General features: G+C 47.2%; 1 protein-coding gene across 30 annotated transcripts; it reads left to right on the top strand.

The window, feature by feature from the left end:
- On the top strand, positions 64–17,472 carry C12H17orf80 (chromosome 12 C17orf80 homolog). Of its 30 annotated transcripts, XR_002337024.1 has the most exons (9): positions 84–324; positions 911–1,020; positions 1,441–1,536; positions 4,729–4,822; positions 7,175–8,666; positions 8,769–11,703; positions 15,069–15,176; positions 15,734–15,838; positions 17,306–17,472. XR_002337024.1 is itself a non-coding variant. In XM_021066695.1 (8 exons), the coding sequence occupies exons 5-8, from the start codon at positions 7,202–7,204 to the stop codon at positions 17,332–17,334; spliced, it is 1,707 nt and encodes a 568-aa protein (XP_020922354.1). In that variant the 5' UTR covers positions 94–324; positions 911–1,020; positions 1,441–1,536; positions 4,729–4,822; positions 7,175–7,201; the 3' UTR covers positions 17,335–17,472. The 30 variants fall into 30 exon arrangements, 14 of the variants coding, with proteins under 14 accessions (XP_020922354.1, XP_005668704.1, XP_013836253.1 ...); XR_001299773.2 differs by lacking the exon at positions 4,729–4,822 and having other exon boundaries at positions 65–324; positions 8,873–9,087; XR_002337029.1 differs by lacking the exons at positions 1,441–1,536; positions 4,729–4,822 and having other exon boundaries at positions 94–324; positions 8,873–9,087; positions 11,517–11,703.

Genomic DNA, 18,943 nt, shown 5'->3' with positions numbered 1-18,943 from the left:
GGTCTCGTAGGGGGCGGGCCGACAAGAGCTTCTGGGAGAGAAGACCTCATTAGAGGTGGCCTGAGCTTTCGCCTGTTTTCGGCCGAGGAGGGACAGACTCAAAGTCAAGCCAGTTTCAAATTAAATTAAACTATATCATAATAATATGATACAAGTATTCGAGTTAAATTTCTGTGAGATAACAATTAAGAAAAATAGTTGAGAAGCATCAGGCAGCGGTGCGGGCGGCCTGCCCCGGGTCCCAGGACTGGGAGTTGGGAAGGGGCTCGTGGGCTGCGCCGGGGCCTTGGCGCGGGGGCCTTCTGGTCTCGTTGAGCTTGCGAGGTGAGGCGCTGTACGGGGGAGGAGAGGCGGCCCAGGGTATTTCCCATGGCCCCCGCCGCAGGTCTGGGGGCTACTTTTGTGGATAGAAGTCGGTCGGGTGGCTGACAGGGCGGGGGGCTTTCGGGAGCCGAAGGTTCAGCCCCACTTGGCGTCCCAGCGGCTCCGGCGCCTCTGGCTGGGGGCCTTCGGGAAGGCCGGCTCCGGCCGGGAGGTGCCCGGCGGTCCCGCCCACTCTTCTAGAAGTAGCAGAACCGCTTTCCTGAAAAAGGGAGCGGGCAGAAGGGCGCGCAGGTAGGGCGGCTGGGGGCGGAAAAGTCCTCTGGAGAGCTTAGGTGGTGAGGGCGAAGATGAGCATAATTGAAAGATCCGCCCTGCGTCCGGGAGGCTGCTGAAGTTTTTATTCTCTGCTTTCTGGAACCCCGAGGTAGAACTCCCCTTCTGAGAACTCACTGATTTTTTTTTATTATTATTATCATAGTTGATTTACAGTGTTCTGTCAAATTTTGCTGTATAGAGGACTCATTTACTTGGTCACAGTTATTCCTTGTGTGTGCTGTCGAGTTACTTCCCTGATTGTGTCTTCCAGAGGCTGGCATTAAAAATTGAGGTTCGTTCTTCCCAACTCAAGAATGGTGACGGTGAGGCCTGCAGATCCAGGAGAAACAGCAAAATTAGCGTCTTTCTAGAAAAGTGTTGGTAAGAAACCAGTTAATGTAATAGGAACCACCTTTGTATCCTGTTACAGGTTAATCACTAAAGGGATGTTGCAGGTAGACTTAAATTATGCATAATGGCCCCTCTCGGACCTCTGCCTCCCAGGTAGTCAGCATTAATCCAAAATACCTTTGCTTAGCTCCCAGGAAATATCCTGACCAGGCCCACCTGTGTGATGGCCGGAAGGAAGAATTTAGCACATTCCCTCTGGAGGCTGAAACCTAGAAATGTTTGGCTTGTCTCCCTCCCTTTTTACTATAAAAGAAGCTTGAATTCTTAACTCAGGCAAGCTGGTTCTTTGGGACACTGGTCCACCATCTTCTCAGTCGGCCAACTTTCTGCGTGTTGTTGCACTTCTTTACCCCGAAAGCTCACCCCTCAATTTACTGGCCTGTCTTGCAGTGAGCAGAACCAAGTTGGGCTCAGTACCACATTTTGGCACAGCCAGCCAGGAACCTGCTGCTCATGGCCAGCCAGCCTGGTTTGGGGAATTTTCGGGTAAGGTTCTAGCTGCTGCCCAGACTACTTGTCCTGACCATTTGCCCTTCAGAAGTCCCCGAAACAGCACTGTTGGCTCCAGGGCTTGGCAGGTGGAGGAATCAACACTTGGGGGCCGACGGGGCTCCATACAGGTAGGGTAAGTCGCTCCAGGGTGTACAGTTGGAAGTTACTTCCTCTCCTTTTGGAGCTTTTGCTCCAGAATAAGCCAGTTTTGTATTTGAGTGGGGTACCCTGTTGGAGAGAGGAAAGAGTTGTTGAACGTTTACCCAACATGTGAACCAGTTCATTTGCTTCTTTGGATGCTAGCATTTGTATGTGCTGTTTGTGGGTTTTGTCTGTTTTTATTAGTATTTTTTGGCCACACCTGCGGCATGCAGAAGTTCTGGGCCAGCAATCAAACCCTCGCCGCAGCAGTGACAATGCCAGATCCTTAACCAGCTAGGCTACGAGGGCACTCCCGTTTGTGTTCTGTCTTGCGTTTTTGTCTTTTAAAGATGGGGAGTGTTTCAGGGTTCCCATCGTGGCGCAGCGGAAACGAATCTGACTAGGAACCATGAGGTTGTGGGTTCTATCCCTGGCCTTGCTCAGTGGGTCAGGGATCCGGTGTTGCCGTGAGCTGTGGTGTAGGTCGCAGACGCAGCTCGGATCTGGCGTTGATGTGGCTCTGGTGTAGGCCGGCGGCTACAGCTCCATTCGACTCCTAGCCTGGGACCCTCCATATGCTGCAGGTGCAGCTCAAAAAAAAATAAATAAAATAAAAATGGGGAGTGTTTCAACTATAACAACATGCGGCCACAGCACCTGTTTTGATCCCCACAAGGGGTTTCTCAGCAGAGTGATCTCAGGTCCCTGGGCAACTTGTAACTGCTACGCTTCCCATGTTAATTACAGTTTGTGGTCACCTGTGTCCTTGGAATGTCTGAAACCCCAAGACAAGACTTGAGGTTTATTTAGGATTTTCTGTTTGTCCTTTGATGTACTCATCTGGAACCCTTTCTCCATTTACAGACAAATCAGTGTTACGATATTTAAAACTTTTACTGATGTTAATCAGAGGAAAGGAGTGGGGGTGGGAGGAAGCTTGTCTGTTCTCATCCAAGAGTAGGACATTCCCAGGGAGAAGAGGAGGGTTCCACTTGGTTCCTAAAATTGCCAAAGCCTCAGCCCAGAGTTCAGCCCGGTTGATTGATGCCAAGGCAAAAAAGTATTCTTTTAATGGTAAGAGATGATTAGCTGCTGCTATGGTTTTACAGTGGTTTTTTAAATGATTTTATAGCTATTTGTGAAGAAGTGGGAAAGAATGATGAAATCCAATCCGTACAATAATCTGTGGTGTTATATCAGGGAAAATAAAGGAATGAGAGTAAGCAGAGTTGCTTCAAACCCTAACTCCTCCAGCTAAGGGGGCTCTTCTCTGGCCACTGCGCCAGTATATCCACCCCTTCCGTTCCTTTCCAGCCCCACTTATGACACTGGGGCCCAGGACTTGCCCTTCTTCCAGGGATCAATTAAAAAATCCTGTGTTAGTTTTGGGGGCACAGGGATTTGATCTAGTATCACCACCTAAGACCCAACAGGGCACCCAGTTTGGGCCAGGAGCCATTCCCGAGGCGAGGCAGTGTTTGTTGCTGTTACTTCATATAGGAGGCTGACTGCAGACGACCAGCCAGCTGCATTTCTCAGGCTTGTTTAATTGGAAAGAGCGAAACCCTCCTTGTACGGAGGATCCTCTACACCTGCAGGCCACTTGGCAGCTCCCACAGCTGAACCAAACTGGGGCCTCAGTGAGCGAGGAAGGCCCTTATTAGAGCCCTGCTTATTAGTGCGTCTAGACATGGCTTGGATCCCGTGTTGCCTTGGCTGTGGCATAGGTAACAGCTCCGATTCAACCCCTAGCCTGGGAACTTCCATATGCTGCGAGTGCGGCCCTAAAAAGCAAAAATAAATAGTGTTCATCTAGAGGAAACAACGACAGAATAAGAAAGATGCAAAACAGGAGCTCTCGTCGTGGCTCAGTCATGGAACCATGAGCTTGCAGGTTCGACCCCTGGCCTTGCTCATTGGGTTAAGGATCCGGCGTTGCCGTGAGCTGCAGTGTAGGTTGCAGACGTGGCTTGGATCCAGCGTTGCTGTGGCTCTGGTGTAGGCTGGCAGCTGTAGCTCCGATTCGACCCCTAGCCTGGGAACCTCCATATGCCGCAGGAGCGGCCCAAGAAATGGCAAAAAGACCAAAAAAAAAAAAAAAAAACGCCACTTTTTTGGCAGTGGTATTGAATTCGCAGCAGGCCAATAACCAAGAAAGGTAAGCCAGCATTGGGGAGGGGACAGTGGGCTCACTCTAAGTAGAAAGAAGGCTAAAAGACAGATGGCCCTAGGCTGACACAGAAGAAGGAAAACAATAAAAGAGCCTCTCCTGTGGTAGAAAGAGAGGAAAGCTGGTGAATGAGGAGGCCCAGGGGCTCCCTTGGACTTTAGGTGCTCAATTCCAGTTTCTCTGTAGGAGTCCCAGGGAGAATTGACAGTGGGGAATGAGCTGATGCACTTTTGATAACTGATAAACTTTACCCTAAAGTAAAGTTTACAACAGCTCCATGTCAGAGATAAACCTCAAACTGTACTTCAGCGCGAAGTTTAGACCTAAGTAAAACAATGTTGGGATTTCCTGTCATGGCTCAGCGGTCTCCTGACTAGTATCCATGAGGATGCAGGTCCGATCCCTGGCCTCGCTCAGTGGGTTAAGGATCCGGCGTTGCCATGAACTGTGGTGTAGGTCACAGCCGTGGCTTGGATCCTGCATGGCTGTAGCTGTGGCATAGGCCAGCAGCTGTAGCTCCGATTCGGACCCCTAGCCTGGGAACCTCCATATGCTGTGGATGTGCCCCTAAAAAAAAATATGCTAAGGAGTTTCATTAAGTTCAAATAGTTGTAGATTGGAGGGGGGGGAGGATTTTACTACTAGTATTCATTGCTCCCATGCAGCAAGAGGTGGCCAAAATGGCCTTGCCTCCTTTCCCTACAGGGTTGTGGAACGGGTCGTTGACAGTAGGGAATTGTGATAGGGAAGCTTGCGTGATGATCTGTTACAAGGTAATCACCAAAGGGATGTTGCGTGTGAGCTTGAATCAACGGCCCATCTCTGGGAACCTTGCCTCCCAGGTGAGGAGCGTTAAGCTCAGTATCTTTGTTTAGCTCCCAGGAAACATCCTGACCAGGCCCAGCTGTGAAGGACTACGGGAAGGAAGACAAGAACACACCCTCTCCCAAGGCGGACCTGGACCAGCAAGTAATTTGGCTTCACTCCCTCCCCTTTTAGTGTAAAGAAACCTGAATTCTAACTCAGGCAGGATGGTTCTTTGGGACAGGAGTCCACATCTTCTCGGTCTGCTGGCTTTCCAAATAATGTCGCAGTTTCTTGTCCCAATAGCTCATCTCTCCGTTTCTTGGCCAGCAAGCAGTACAAGATTGGACTCGGTGACATTAAGGCATTTCTGTGCAAGGGTACAGGCAGGATCTCCGGATTAAGAGTGAGGATGGGGCACTGTGGAGGCAGCCATGTCTGCCAAGGCTCAAACCCCTTCTAAACTGTTAGCCTAAGGCCCCTGGACTGGCTGCAGTTGTGTTTATTTTTGTAAATATACTGGCCGTAACTTTCATTGTCAAAGAGGTACCACCAAAGTAAGAAGCACTGTAAAGTCTGTTGGCAAAAAATAGTTGTGTTTCGCCTGACTTCACGTAGGATAAGGTGGCTTGGTTGCTATAATAAATGGATTGGTTAGGATTAGGTGTTTCTTTTGTAAATGGTCTCAGAGTTTCACTTTTTTTTTTTTTTTTTTTTTTTTTGTCTTTTTGTGTTTTTAGGGCTGTACCTGTGGCATGTGGAGGTCCCCAGGCTAGGGGTCTAATCAGAGCTGTATGCCTATGCCACAGCCACACCAATGCCAGATCTGAGCCGAGTCTGCAACCTATACCACAGCTCACAGCAACGCCAGATCCTTAACCCACTGAGCGAGGCCAGGGATCAAACCTGCAACCTCATGGTTCCTAGTCAGATTCATTTCCACTGCGCCACAACGGGAACTCCGGAGTTTCACTTTTTGACCTATTTAGTGCTCAGAAGATATTCAGTCACGGTGCTTTATTATGATAGCATTTGCATGTTTATGTCCAGAGAAAGAATTCATTCAACAAACATCACATGTCAGGCCCCATGCTTGGTTCTGAGAACACAGCTCACAGCTGTGTTCAGAGTCTGCCTGCTCCCTGCCCTCTGGAACCTGATAGAGTAAGAGATGAAAACAAGTAACTTTCATCTGAGCTTTGGAATTCAATATTTCCTTTTCCAGACTGGAGAGAATGACAGACACAAATGATGCATGAGAGAAAATTTTTTAATGTTTTTACATGGTATAAATTTCACAAAAATGTCAAACGAAATAAATTTGCCAGTAATCCATTATGCTACATGGGTTGCAAAAACTGTATGTAACTATATGTAAAGACTGGGGACCTTGTCCCCTTCATTTGTGTGTTATTTTTGCTCTAGCCATGCTTTCAGTATGTGTATGTTTGCATGTTAGTAATGTGTCCCTTGTTAGTAGAGCTCCGTTTCTCACGCATGGATAATGGAAGTTCTGATATTTGCTTCTTGCACCCCAGAGGATCTCCCATATATCATTTCGGAAACCAGTGCTCTAATCAGCCACCATGAAATCCCCGCCTGAGTATTTTATTCTTCACCCTTTTTCCTTTGAATGATGTGTGTAAGGGTGTCTGACAGTTTCTTCATACTCCTCTGCTACCCAGTGGGCTTGCTCCAACCTTAAATAGCAAACATTTTATTCTGAATGGTATTTTGAGAACCTTTTCTTGCCACAACCATTAATTGATTAGACTGAAGTCTTTTGGTCTGGCTCGCATCCTAGTTAGGGATGCTGAAAAACCTCCTTGGTTGTCTTTTGTAATGATTGATTCCCAGGAGACTTTAAGAAATCTGGAGTTCCCGTTGTGACACAGTGGAAATGAATCCGACTTGGAACCATGAGGTTGCGGGTTCGATCCCTGACCTCACCCAGTGGGTTGGGAATCTGGCATTGCTGCGAGCTGTGGTGTAGGTCACAGACGTGGCTTGGATCTGGTGTTGCTGTGGCTCTGGCGTAGGCTGGCAACTACAGCTCCGATTAGACCCCTAGCCTGGCAACCTCCATATGCCGCAGGTGAGGCTCTAAAAAAAAAAAGAAAAAAGAAAAAAATGTGAAATACCTCAGAGTTCCCTGCTAGCCCAGCAGTTAAGGATCTAGCTTTGTTACAGCTGTGGCTCAGGTTCAATCCCTGGCTCAGGAACTTCAACACACACCAGGCTCAGTCAGAATTTTTTAAATGAACAAATAAATTCACTGTTGCTTTAAAAAAAAAGAAATGTGAAATACCAAGCAGAATGGAGCCAGGAATATTGATCTTAAAGTCCAAGTATGTCTGTTTTCTACCTGTGGAAGAAAAAAATGGATCAAAACTTTTTTTACATGTCCCTCCACCTGTCTTCTTTCAAATGAATTGTAAAGGTTCTACACCTAACACAGTACTGGTACGTACTCCACAGACGGTGCGCTGTCCATAACCTGCCGTTTCTCTTTCTCAGGAACAGGCGCGCGATCCTCCACGCAGCATGGAAGTGTGTCCTTACTGTAAGAAGCCGTTTAAGCGCTTGAAGTCCCACTTGCCGCACTGTAAGATGCTACGACCACCTGTGCCTGCTGATCAGGATGTTTGTCAGTCCAAGCCGGCTGCACTCCCACATGCTAAGAAAGTCAAAGGGCCGGTCAGAGACCCAATTAAAGCTAGAGAGAGAGAGTTAGGGACAGACCACGAAAAAAGAAATCCTGGCCTGAAAGGGGACAAGTCAGAGCGGACAGGTAAGTCCTCTCTGCTGCTAGCCATTGATTTGAAAAAAGCAAGTAGCGCAAAGGCTGATAAAGACATCAGGGATCAAGTTCAGCCCTCCCTCAAGATGTTAAAAAACACTGCAACAGAGATCACTTTCCACGAAGAACCTACAGCCCCGTTTTCTGCATCCGAGAACATCACTCACAAAAAAGGACTTCCTGAAGATTTGCCTAAATCAGGGGAAGGTCGAAATAACCCTTCAGAAACTGAGGCATCTTTATTTCTTGGCCCAGTGGAACCTTCTTTGTCAAGTCAAGATAGAAAATACTGTTCAGCTTTCCCTAATGATGTGCAAACCACTTGTGCTAACTTAAGATTGGACAGAATTGATGCCCCAAGACAGAACCTTCGTGTAAAATTGCAAACTGTTCCTTTCGGGGATCATCACAGTTCTCCAGGGGATCTCGATTGCGATGGTAGGAGAGTAAGCACATCATGGCCAAGCAGGGTGAGAGTGCCCAAGGCCGGGGAGCCCCTCTCAGGAGTTGCTACTGATCTTGGTGACACCAGAACTCAGGAAAAGAACACAGAACCACGAATTGCAGCTTTTAAAGTTAGCCCATTAGGTGCCATCCAAGTCAGGGAGAACCAGGACCAAGGACTTAACCTTGCAACAGAGGCACAGGGGAGCAGTGGAAATGCGGAGAACTGTGTCTTTGTGACAGAAATACAGCGCTGGGCTCCCTTGAATGATGACCCTAAGAAGGCCTTTAGTATCAATGATTCAGTCACGGCGAAGAACCCTCGCGGGGAAGGTCCCAATATAGACTTGATCACGCCGCAGGAGACAGCTTGCAGGGAGCTTCTCTCTGCGTCACAGTCACGCAATCCAAGTCTTGTCTCCCTGGCAATACAATTTCTCCAGGAAGGGAAGGCAGAAGCCTGCAGCCCTGCCGGCAAAGCATCAGCAGAGCATGAGGAGCAAGCTTCTCTGGCTCCCAGCTCGGGCTGTCGGCCCCAAGCATTGCACCCCGGGGGCCAGCTGTCTCTGTGTTCAGCCCAGCCTCATGCTGCTAAAAACCCCTTGGCCAGGAAGACCCTATCAAGTGCCCTGGGGCTGGAGTGGTTTCCAGAGCTCTATCCTGGCTATCTTGGACTCGGTGTATTGCCAGGGAAGCCTCAGCTTTGGAGCGCAGTGGCCCAGAAGCCTCTGCTCATCAGCCCCCAGGGGGAAAGGCTTTCCCAAGGTAAGCATGCTCACCTTCAGGCTCATCCAGACAGTGCTGCACCTGTTGAATCAACAAGGTTCAGAGCACTCACAGCCTTCCTTGTTTCACTCATTGTACCAGGGCCTTCCAGCACCCCGGATCTGTGACTCTTCTCAGAACCTTGCTGCTTGCTCCCAGGGGTCAGTAATAACGGTGGTTTGTCACTCTCCCTTCCCCTCCACCAGGAGTTGAAGGTTGGACCGGGACAGGCTGGCCGGTGATGTTGGTAACAGTTGAACCTCTACACTGCGAGAAGGCATGACCTCTTCTAGAAGTTGAGTGGGCATTCATGCCGAACAGACACAGAAAAAGCATAGATTTCAGGGTCTGCCTAAAAACAAGACAAGCCCTGTGCTTAAGATTTCATCCAGGACCAGGTTGGACACAAAATGGACTCCAGGTGTGTGGTCAGCCACAGCATCCAGCAGCTTAGAGTAGCAAAGAAATGCAGGGAGCAGGTGTGGGGGTTGCTCTTGGGGCCAGGCCAGGGTTACAGCTGTCCAGGGAGGCAGGGCAGTCAAGGCAGGTGGAAGTGGAGGCTCGGGATTGAGCTGATGAAGACGAGGATGGAAGGTGTGACCAGAAAGGGACAAGTTCACACATAGGAGAAGTGGTCCACTATGACCTAAGGATAGAACCAGAGATTGAGCCTCAGACACCAGAGACTAGATGAGAGGGACAGGGTAGGGAGAGCCTGGAAGTCGAAGCTGGCGGGATCATGAGTCTCTCTTCCAAAGCTCCCTAGGTCGCTCCTCACTGATGCCTAGGATGGTTTAGCCAGGGGGCGGGACGGAGGCCCAGGTAGGAGCCAGTGATTTCCCAGCAGCCCTCGCAGGTGCCTTTTTTCAGCTGATTCTCACCTTTAGTAATCACACTACTCCTCTAGTTATGAAACACAAATTGTCTCCGTTTTCCCCACCAAAATTTTGAATTACCTTTTCCTTTTTATTAGGCTTTCTAGAGGCGTGGTCACTGTAGCATCCGTCTCTTTCTTGTGGCACATTCTTTGGTGCGTTTGGATTATTTTGACCGGAGCCCTGGAACCACTCAGAATCAGCTTGCCCCTGAAAAGCTTGTATTATCTCTTCCCTAAAGGGATGTATTTTCACCCACTGGTGTGTTTTGTGAATGATCACGTGTGTACTAAAGCCCTGTTTGCCCTTTCTGGAAAGCGTTCTCATTCGAAGTTTTCCACATGAAAAGTGCATTAAGTAACGAGGGTTTCTAGTTGAAAGCTGTGTTTTCTTGAGCTGCCTCTGTAGTTAACCAGGTCTTCTACAGATGGGGCCAGCATCTTTTCTCTCTACGGAGATGCAGTATCACGCCCTTTCTCCATGGTAACGTGGAAATAACACATTTGTGTTGCTTTGTGGTTTTTGGGGTGCCTCGCCCCTTCTGATTTTGGCCACACCCCTCTGAGAGGTGGGCAGAGTGGTTTCCTCTGTTTTGCAGCTGAAACAGGCACAGAGGATAAGGGTCGTGTCCAAGATCGTGTTGCCAGTAGAACCCAGTCTCCTGAGCCTAGTTTAAACCTTTCAACTCAGCCACATAGTAGAACATGCGCCACAACTAGACACCTGGGTGTTGGTTTTATCTCCGTGCTTCTCTGTGGTTTTCAGTTGCATACACACACACACAGCCCGTAGCAGATCTCCAGCAAGTGGAAGGGCTTCTTTATTTTTTTACTTTCTCTAGTGCTAATGTGAATTTTCACTTTAGGGGGAAAAGGGAGGGGACTAATAACTATCAAGTGATGGTTGTTTCTGGTCACATGCCAGGTATTGGTATCTTCTTTGTCCCGCCCTCTGAATCGTTAGGGTTAGTGACATCCCACCTTCTCCTAATAGGTGACGAGTCTGGGCCTCAGGTTTAAGTGACTTGCCCTTGCTCCTCCAAAAGCAGCATTCGGGGTTCAAATCCAGGTCTATCTGGCTAATATATCCAGTCTTTAAACCCAGCATCAGGCTTACTTGAAGGCAGTTAGTGGTCAATAAACATATAGTTGATTTAAGTTGTTAGTGATACCATCACTTTAAGGTCCCATTAAGTCCCAAGGTAAGAGATAGAGTAACTTATATCATCAGATCACTAGGTTTATGAAATTGACTAGGGGGAAAAATAGTTTTTTCCTTTCATAATAAGTTCTTTCGGAATAGTGGTTAGAACTATTTTGTTCTCTCTCATTGATTACAGTCTGTAATATGTGGTTAGTTTGGGTTTCCGGATCAGGTAATGCATGGCCAGCACAGGGCCTGTAGTTCTCTCATAAACCCCAAAACTATTGAAGTTGACTCCACCATTAACCTTCAGACTTTGGTGCTGGCCCTGGATGAACAGACACAAGCGGAGACGCTGAGATCTCTGTTAAGGTCAAGGCCTGATTCCTCAGCTGACCGAGGACTTGAGCAAGGCCATCCAAATCTACAAGGACCGAGAAGCAGCGTGACTTCCCCGGGCAGTGGCTGTCTCCAGCGACTGCAGCTTACATCTGCATTTCCAGGCAGTCTTTGCAGAAGATCGTGGTCTCTGTGTGGCCTCGATCAGCCAGGCCCTTTGATGGGCCGTTCCCTGCTCAGGGAGCACCTCATTCCCTTGGTATTTAAAGGCAGGGCCGGTGAGCTATCATTACTCAGTTGACTGCCTACCAGAGGTCATACCTGCATGTTTTTCTGAGGTACCTTAAGTTCTGGGAGTTGGAATTGTTCCTTTTTATAGAGGAGGACACCGAGTTTCAGAGAGGAGAAGTAGCTTGCCCAGCATCAAGTTTCTAGCATTATCTGATGGTCCTTGGCAGGCTTTTCTGGACAGTGTTTCTTCTGTTGACTGTAGGCTCCGGGGTGTCATCATTTATCTTTCCTACGTGGAACTACGCCAGTGCAGCTAGCGAGTCCTCCTACGTCAGGGTACCTGAGAAGACTTCAGTGGCCAGTCCACCAGGTGGAAAGTCATCCAGGACCTTGGTTTTGAAGAAACAGGGTAGAACCAGTAGCACTCATGGCTGATTGATGAAAAATGGGTATGTTTGGGTGGTCTGGGCTGGGAACTCCCAAGGCAGACTGATGGTTCTGAAGATGCCGCTGAGCTGGGTTTCAGGAGATCAGGACCAAGAGGACGAGGCTTGTGGGATTCCGCGCTGCCAGGGGCTGTCTCTTCAGCCTCAGGGAGAAAGAGTCTAGTGGACTTAGTACTGAAGGAGTAGTTTCCTGGCCTTAGAAGAAGTAGCTTTTAGCAGTTCAAGATTGAAATCTCAAACTCACCGAGTAGCGGTGTCTGAGAGTCCTCAGCCGTGGCAGAGGGTTTCCGTTGTTCAGAGGAGAGCTCTTAGTGCTGGTCGCCTTGGGAGCATTCAGCCAGGGGTGCTGGGTGCGCCTTCGCAGAGTTCAGGTCCTTGGCTTTGGGGCTGAAAGTTGAGGAGATCTAAGTCCCTGGTTCCCAAATGTAGACAGAACAGTTTCACATGGTTTTGTGTGTTTGTTTGCTTTTTAGGGCCACACTCGCAGCATATGGAGGTTCCCAGGCTATGGGTCCAATCGGAACTGTAGCCTCTGGCCTATGCCGGAGGCACAGAGCCATAGCAACATCAGATCTGAGTGGCGTCTGCGACCTGTACCACAGCTCGTGGCAACGCCGGATCCTCAACCCACTGAGCGCGGCCAGGGATTGAATCTGCAACCCATGGTTCCCAAGCGGATTTGTTTCCACTGCGCCATAACGGGAGCTCCCTTTTTTTTTTTTTTTTTTTTAATTTAAGATTCTTAGGCATCTTCCCTAGAGATTCTGAAGTAAGTCCTAAGAATATTTTCCAGCGCTTCCTAAGTGTTCCTGAAGATTGGCCAGGTTTGAGAACCGCTGATGGAGGTGATGACAGTGGAGGAGGTCCCTCAGACCCAGCTACAGAAAGAATATTCTCAAATGGTGGCAGTGGAGAGGTGGTTGGGGGGCGAGGGGGGGAGTATATGTAACTACAAAAGGCAAAACTTGGCTGATGGGGATACCAGGAGGTAAAGTGAGAAAACCTTATAGGGTCGTGGGGTTTTAAAGGGCTTAAAATAAGGCTCTTCTCTAACTTGCATACAAGATTTCCATCCATAGAGTATCCGTTGGAGATGGGGCACTCGTGGGGAAGGGGCTCAGAATCAGCACGGTGAGCAGGAAGCAGACAGGCCAGAGCTAGACCCCCTGATAGCCAGAGAAGTCTGTAAAGGGAGCGTTTTAGAAAAGAGCGTGTGAGTCCTCAGCAGCCAGAGGCGTAAGGGGTAAGTCCAGCCCTACTGCTGGGATCCCGTCTAGGGCGAGGGGAACAGAAGATGTTACAGGTACAGAGGGCGGATGAGGGCTTTCAGCATTCGTGTTAGTGGAACCATTGTCGCTGAGTTTGAAATGTAAGGACATCAGCGCTGGCAGGTGAAGGAGGATGTGTAGGAGATGTGGCGGCTGAGGGGTGGCAGTGGGTAGTGGCCGTCCAGGGCTCCCAGCCAGTCCCAGAGGGCTGGCGATCAGCACCCACAGCCCCTGGGCAGCAGGCAGGGGGGCTTTGAAAAAGGTTGCAGCAGGATTTTGTGGGATCTGAGCTTGGCTCTCGGGGGCCGGCGGGGCTCGGGCTGCTAACATATCCCAGCTCAGGGCCTGATCCAGTGACTAAACCTCTAATGAGTAAGTGGGCTCAGCTGGCTGGAGAAAGACTGAGGAGCCGCCGAGCTCCTGACACTGCGGGGCAAGTGGTTGCACAGTTGCAGCTGTCATGGAGCGTTTCTCCCCATCCTCACAGTTTTTTCAAGATGCATGGGTGAGGTTGTGTGCTCATACTGATCTTCACTTTGCAAGAGAGACATCTTTTGTGTAATTTCTTAGAAACCAGCCTGGGTTTGTTTTGTTTTGGCTTTTTAGGGCCGCACCCACGGCATGTGGAGGTTCCCAGGGTAGGGGTCGAATCAGAGCTGTAGCTGCCAGTCTACGCCAGAGTCACAGCAACACGGGATCCAGGCCACATCTGTGACCTACACCACAGCTCACGGCAACGCTGGATCCCTAACCCAGTGAGCGAGGCCAGGGATAAAACCCACAACCTCATGGTTCTTAGTCGAATTCGTTAACCACTATGGGATTACCCGACTTAGTCAGATTTGAGCCACAATGGGAACTCATTCTTTTTTTTTTTTTTTTTTCCCTTCCCTGCTTTTTAGTGCCGCACTTGCAGCAAATGGAAGTTCCCAGGCTAGGGATCAAATCGGAGCTGTAGCTGCTGGCCTACACCACAGCTCATGGCAACGCTAGGTCCTTAACCCACTGAGCGAAGCCAGGGATCAAACCTGCATCCTCACGGATAGTTGGGTCCGTTACCATTGAGCCACAACAGAAACTCCTGTTTTCATTTTTAATATATTCATCATCACTGGAAGAATGTTTTTTGTTTTTTTGTTTTGTTTTTGTTTTTTTTATTTTTGTCTTTTTGTTGTTATTGTTGTTGCTATTTCTTGAGCCGCTCCCGCGGCATATGGAGGTTCCCAGGCTAGGGGTCCAGTCGGAGCTGTAGCCACTGACCTACGCCAGAGCCACAGCAACATAGGATCCGAGCTGCGTCTGCAACCTACACCACAGCTCATGGCAACGCCAGATCGTTAACCCACTGAGCAAGGGCAGGAACCGAACCCGCAACCTCATGGTTCCTAGTCGGATTCGTTAACCACTGCGCCATGACGGGAACTCCCTGGAAGAATGTTTTTATATCCACAGCAACCTTTACCACACCTAAACCTTGTAAATAGTTCCTTAATTTATCCTGTGCCCTGATGAGCCACACCAAGACCAGAGAATCCGCAGTAGTAGAGGAGGATTTCCTGTGTGTCATTAACATGGAAAATAACACGGGCAGTGAAAATGCAAATACGCAGCCTAAACCCTCTTTGCTGGTTCTACTTAGTTATTCATGTGTTGAACATAAATTCATGTGTTTGCTGGTCAGCGGTAGTGATGGGAGGAATAGAGCAGGCATTGGGGGTAGTGACAAGTAGCAGTCGTTAACCCCACGGTAGAAAGTCATGCTTTTCGCTAAGATGTTTAGCAGACAATAGGAAGTATAAATGATTCATTTCATAAGCACGTACATGTGGATCGTCTGGGCAGTATACTCATCAGATCAGAAATGGATCTGGGTCCTGATCCCCAGGGTCCCTTGGTCTGTTGAAGAACCTTTATTTGACCTAGAAGAGACCACTTTACCCTTCAGTGCTTACAAGTTAGCCACAGCCCGATGCAGAGATTAATCCACCTATTTAGAATAGACTTTTCCTGCAGCCTTGCCCTGGGAACCTCAGGCCTGAGCGTTGGGGAAGAGGATGGAGTTAGATGAACTGTCACAGTGACTTCTGTTTGGAACCCTAGTTCCTTTGTTGGAAAGAAGTTCGACGGCAGTAAGGAGTTTGGAACCCTCGACCGAGCTCACAGCCTCCAGCTTCTCTCTATTGAGGATCTTGGGAGCTGTCCAGAAAGGTGAGGCTGGACTCTTTGCTGGGCTCTCGCTGGTTCCTAGCATTTGGAAGACTTTCTCTACTTGAGCCATGGCTCTGACAGCAAGGCTCAAAAAGAGAAAGAACAACTTTGTAGCCTTTCCTCTCTGTTTTCATTCTGGAAAATGGATGTAATTGGAAGTACTGAAGCTAATACAATAGCAGCTTCCATTTCTTGAACAGCTTTCATGTCTTCAGTACCCACCCCTGCCTCTCTCTGCCACCTCCCCCGTCTCTCCCTTACCCACCGTGATCGTCCCAAAGCTAGGAAGGCTCTAAATGTCACGTTAACCAATTGTACTCATCTCCTCCCCACAGAAGATTTGAACCAGTCTCCCAAAAATAAGAGTGACTAATTTAAATGTATTAAAGTTAAGATCTTCTGGTTTTAGCATTTTCATGAATATCTATACACAGTGGTATGTAAATTCTTTGCATTACAGTTCCTCTGCCTGAGGCAACTCGGTAGCAGATCAGTCACAGGTAATGGCCCCTAGTTCCGTTTCCCTCTCACAGTTGGTCCTGTGTGTCTTCAAACAGGCTGGATCAGGTGCAGCACCACTATGAAGAGCGGGGTCGGAGGCATCACGATGCTCTTCGCAGGGTACTTCGTCCTTTGTTGTAGCTGGAGCTTCAAGCATCTGAGTAAGCCTTGCTCTGTTTTTAGCCTAGATTACAAGTCACATCCCGTTACAGGCACCTCCAAGGGATTTTCCGAATTGATTTTCTGTATTTCAGTTCTGCATTATCTGACAGGCCCTAGTGAATGAGCTAGTGCCTGAGGCTCTAGAGGTTTTTTTAACTTTTATTAGAGGTTTTGGTTATCGTGGCCTTTATAAGATTTGACTAGAATTTACGTAACTGCCCTTATGCTCCATTTAAGATTGTCACTGGTGATCTGGTGGGTTTGTGTTTTCTCCTTCAAGCTGTTTGCCTGGTAGAAGATGAGGGCTCTTCTCCTTGGTGACTTTAATTCCTATCTAAGGCCTTTTTAGGATTGAAACCAAATAACTTTATACCCCAAAAGGGAGGAGGAGAAATAAAATAGAGCTGTCACTCATCCGTGTGTCTAAGGCTTACAGCTGTTTTATTTAATCTTTTTTTTTTTTGTCTTTTTAGGGCCGCTTCCCGTGGCATATGGAGATTCCCAGGCTAAGGGTTGAATCAGAGCTGTAGTGCCAGCCTACACCACAGTCTCAGCAACCCCAGATCCAATCTGCATCTGCGACCTACACCACAGCTCACAGCAATGCTGGATCCTTAACCCATTGAGCGAGGTCAGGGATTGAACCTGCGTCCCCATGGTTACTAGTCACATTCGTTTCTGCTGAGCCACAACAGGAACTCCATAATCTACTTTTAATATTAAAAAACAAACACCCTTCTAGTTATGTGTTTCAGCTTGCTCCAAATCTTACAGGTAGGAAAATGCCTGAATTTCATTGCTCATTTAGTTCCATTTCATTTAGTTTCATTTTGCTCATTTTTTTCAAGTATCATTTTATAAAAGAAAGCAGAAAAAAAAAACTATTCTTCTACAATTTTAAAACAACAACAACAAAAAAAAACTCAGAGGAAAACTTTCAGTGTAAAAGGTATAAGATAACCTTTAATATCAGAGGCCAATAGAATTCACAAACTTCTAAAATATCAGATTTGACCCTGATTGGATTTGTTGGCTAATTCATGCCAGTACACAGAGAGCAGGTCAAGCCGTGGACGTGTCTCTGCACCCGACTTACAGCCTGACCAGCTGGGCCACTGGCCCTTGTGTAATGTGCCCGGCCATCTGTGAGGGAGAGAAGTTCCTTTCTGAGCATCCTGCATAATTGGAGATGCCCGAAACCCCAGGTCATTTTCTTCACATGGAAAAAAAAGCCTTCCTGAAAGTTGTACCTGCCCGAGAGGGACCTTTTAGATGCTGGAGGTCACTTTGCACATCTCTAAAGTGAGATGAAAGAAGGTGAACTGGAAACTTCTCATTATGCCCAAGACTTTATTTCTAAATTTATAAAACAAAAATGGAAGAGAATGATGTGTCGAGGCAGGAGAGAGAAACAGTCCTTCAAATGACTTCTTGGATCCTTAACATTTGTCTCTGTTTATCCAAAGAGCTGCAGCGCTGGCGTAAGCAGCACTGACCTGGACACCACTTAGAGAGCTTTGGCGCCCCAAGAAGAGGATGGTGGAGACAGCGGCAGTGCCTCTTGAACAGCGCAAAATTGTATGGGGGCAGGGAGAGGGAGCGAAAGGAATAAACTATTGGAATTTAACAATTACATAGCAAATTTTTTTTTTTAATGTTAACAGATCTGGTTCTGTCTGGGTGTTTCTTTGGCTTGGTTCTCAAGAGCGACTGAAGGTTATTGAGAAAAACTTCAGATTGTTTAATTATAAAGGCTGATGTTAATTTGAGACAAGGTGGCAGTTCATGTTAAATTTTTTTTTTTTTTTTTTTTTTAGAGTACAGTGGGTTTACAATACCATGCCAATTTCTGCTGTACAGCAGAGTGACCTGGTCAGACATAGATACACATTCTCTTTCTTACACTGCCTTCCATCATGGTCTATCCCAAGAAGCTGGATGTGTTTCCCTGTGCCATAAGGTAGGACCTCATTGCTTATCGATTCTAAGTGTAATAGTTTGCATTTACTAACCTCAAGCTCCCTGTCCATCCCACTCCCCCCCGCCATCCTGCTCTTGGCAAGCATAAGTCTGTTCTCTGTGAGTCTGTTTGTGTTGTATAGGTTGGTTCATTTGTGCCGCATTTTAGATTCCACATATAAGTCATATTTGTCTTTTTCTGAGTTCACTTAGTATGAGAATCTTTAGTTGCATGCATATTGCTGCAAATATCATTGTTTTGTCCTTATTTATGGCTGAGTAATATTCCATTGTGTATATATACCTCATCTTCTTTATCCATTCATCTGTTGATGGACATTTAGGTTGCTTCCATGTCTTGGCTATTGTGAATAGTGCTGCTGTGAATATGCAGGTGAATGTATCTTTTTGAATTGTAGTTTTGTCCAGATACATACGGTTTTCTTAATTTATTTAGTTTTAATGTTTTCGTTTTCTGAGGAACTTCCATACTATTTTTCCATAGTGGTTGTACCAATTTGTTTCCACCAACAGTGTATGAGAGTTCCCTTTTCTCCACACCCTCTCCAGCATTTGTTAACTTATAGACCTTTTAATGGTGGCCATTCTGACTGCTGTGAGGTGGTACTTCATTGATTTGCATTTCTCTAATGAGTTATGTTGAGCCAATTGGCCATCTGTGTGTCTTGGGATAAATGTCTGTTTTAGATTTTCTGCCCATTTTTCAATTGGGTTGTTTGTTTTTTCATTGTTTAATTTTATAAGTTGTTTGTATTTTTGAAGATTAAGCCCTTGTCAGTTGCATCATTTGCAACTACTTTCTCCCATTTTGTGAGTTGTCTTTTTGGGATTTTTTTATCTTTTCCTTTGCTGTGCAAAAAAGTTTGATTAGGTCACATTGGCTTATTTTTGTTTTTATTTCTGTTGCCTTGGGAGACTGACCTAAGAGAATATTTGTATGGTTTATGTCAGAAAATGTTTTGCCTGTGTTCTACTCTAGGAGTTTTATGGTGTTGTGTATAATATTTAAGTCTTTAGGCCATTTTGAGTTTTTTTGTGCATGGTGTGAGGGTGTGTTCTAGTTTCATTGATTTACATGCAGCTGTCCAATTTTTCCAGCACCAATTGTTGAAGGGACTGTCTTT

Source organism: Sus scrofa, chromosome 12 (genome assembly GCF_000003025.6).
Source record: "Sus scrofa isolate TJ Tabasco breed Duroc chromosome 12, Sscrofa11.1, whole genome shotgun sequence".
NCBI lineage: Eukaryota > Metazoa > Chordata > Mammalia > Artiodactyla > Suidae > Sus > Sus scrofa.
Note: the sequence above shows the minus strand (reverse complement) of the source record. Positions and strands in the feature narration are given on the sequence as shown.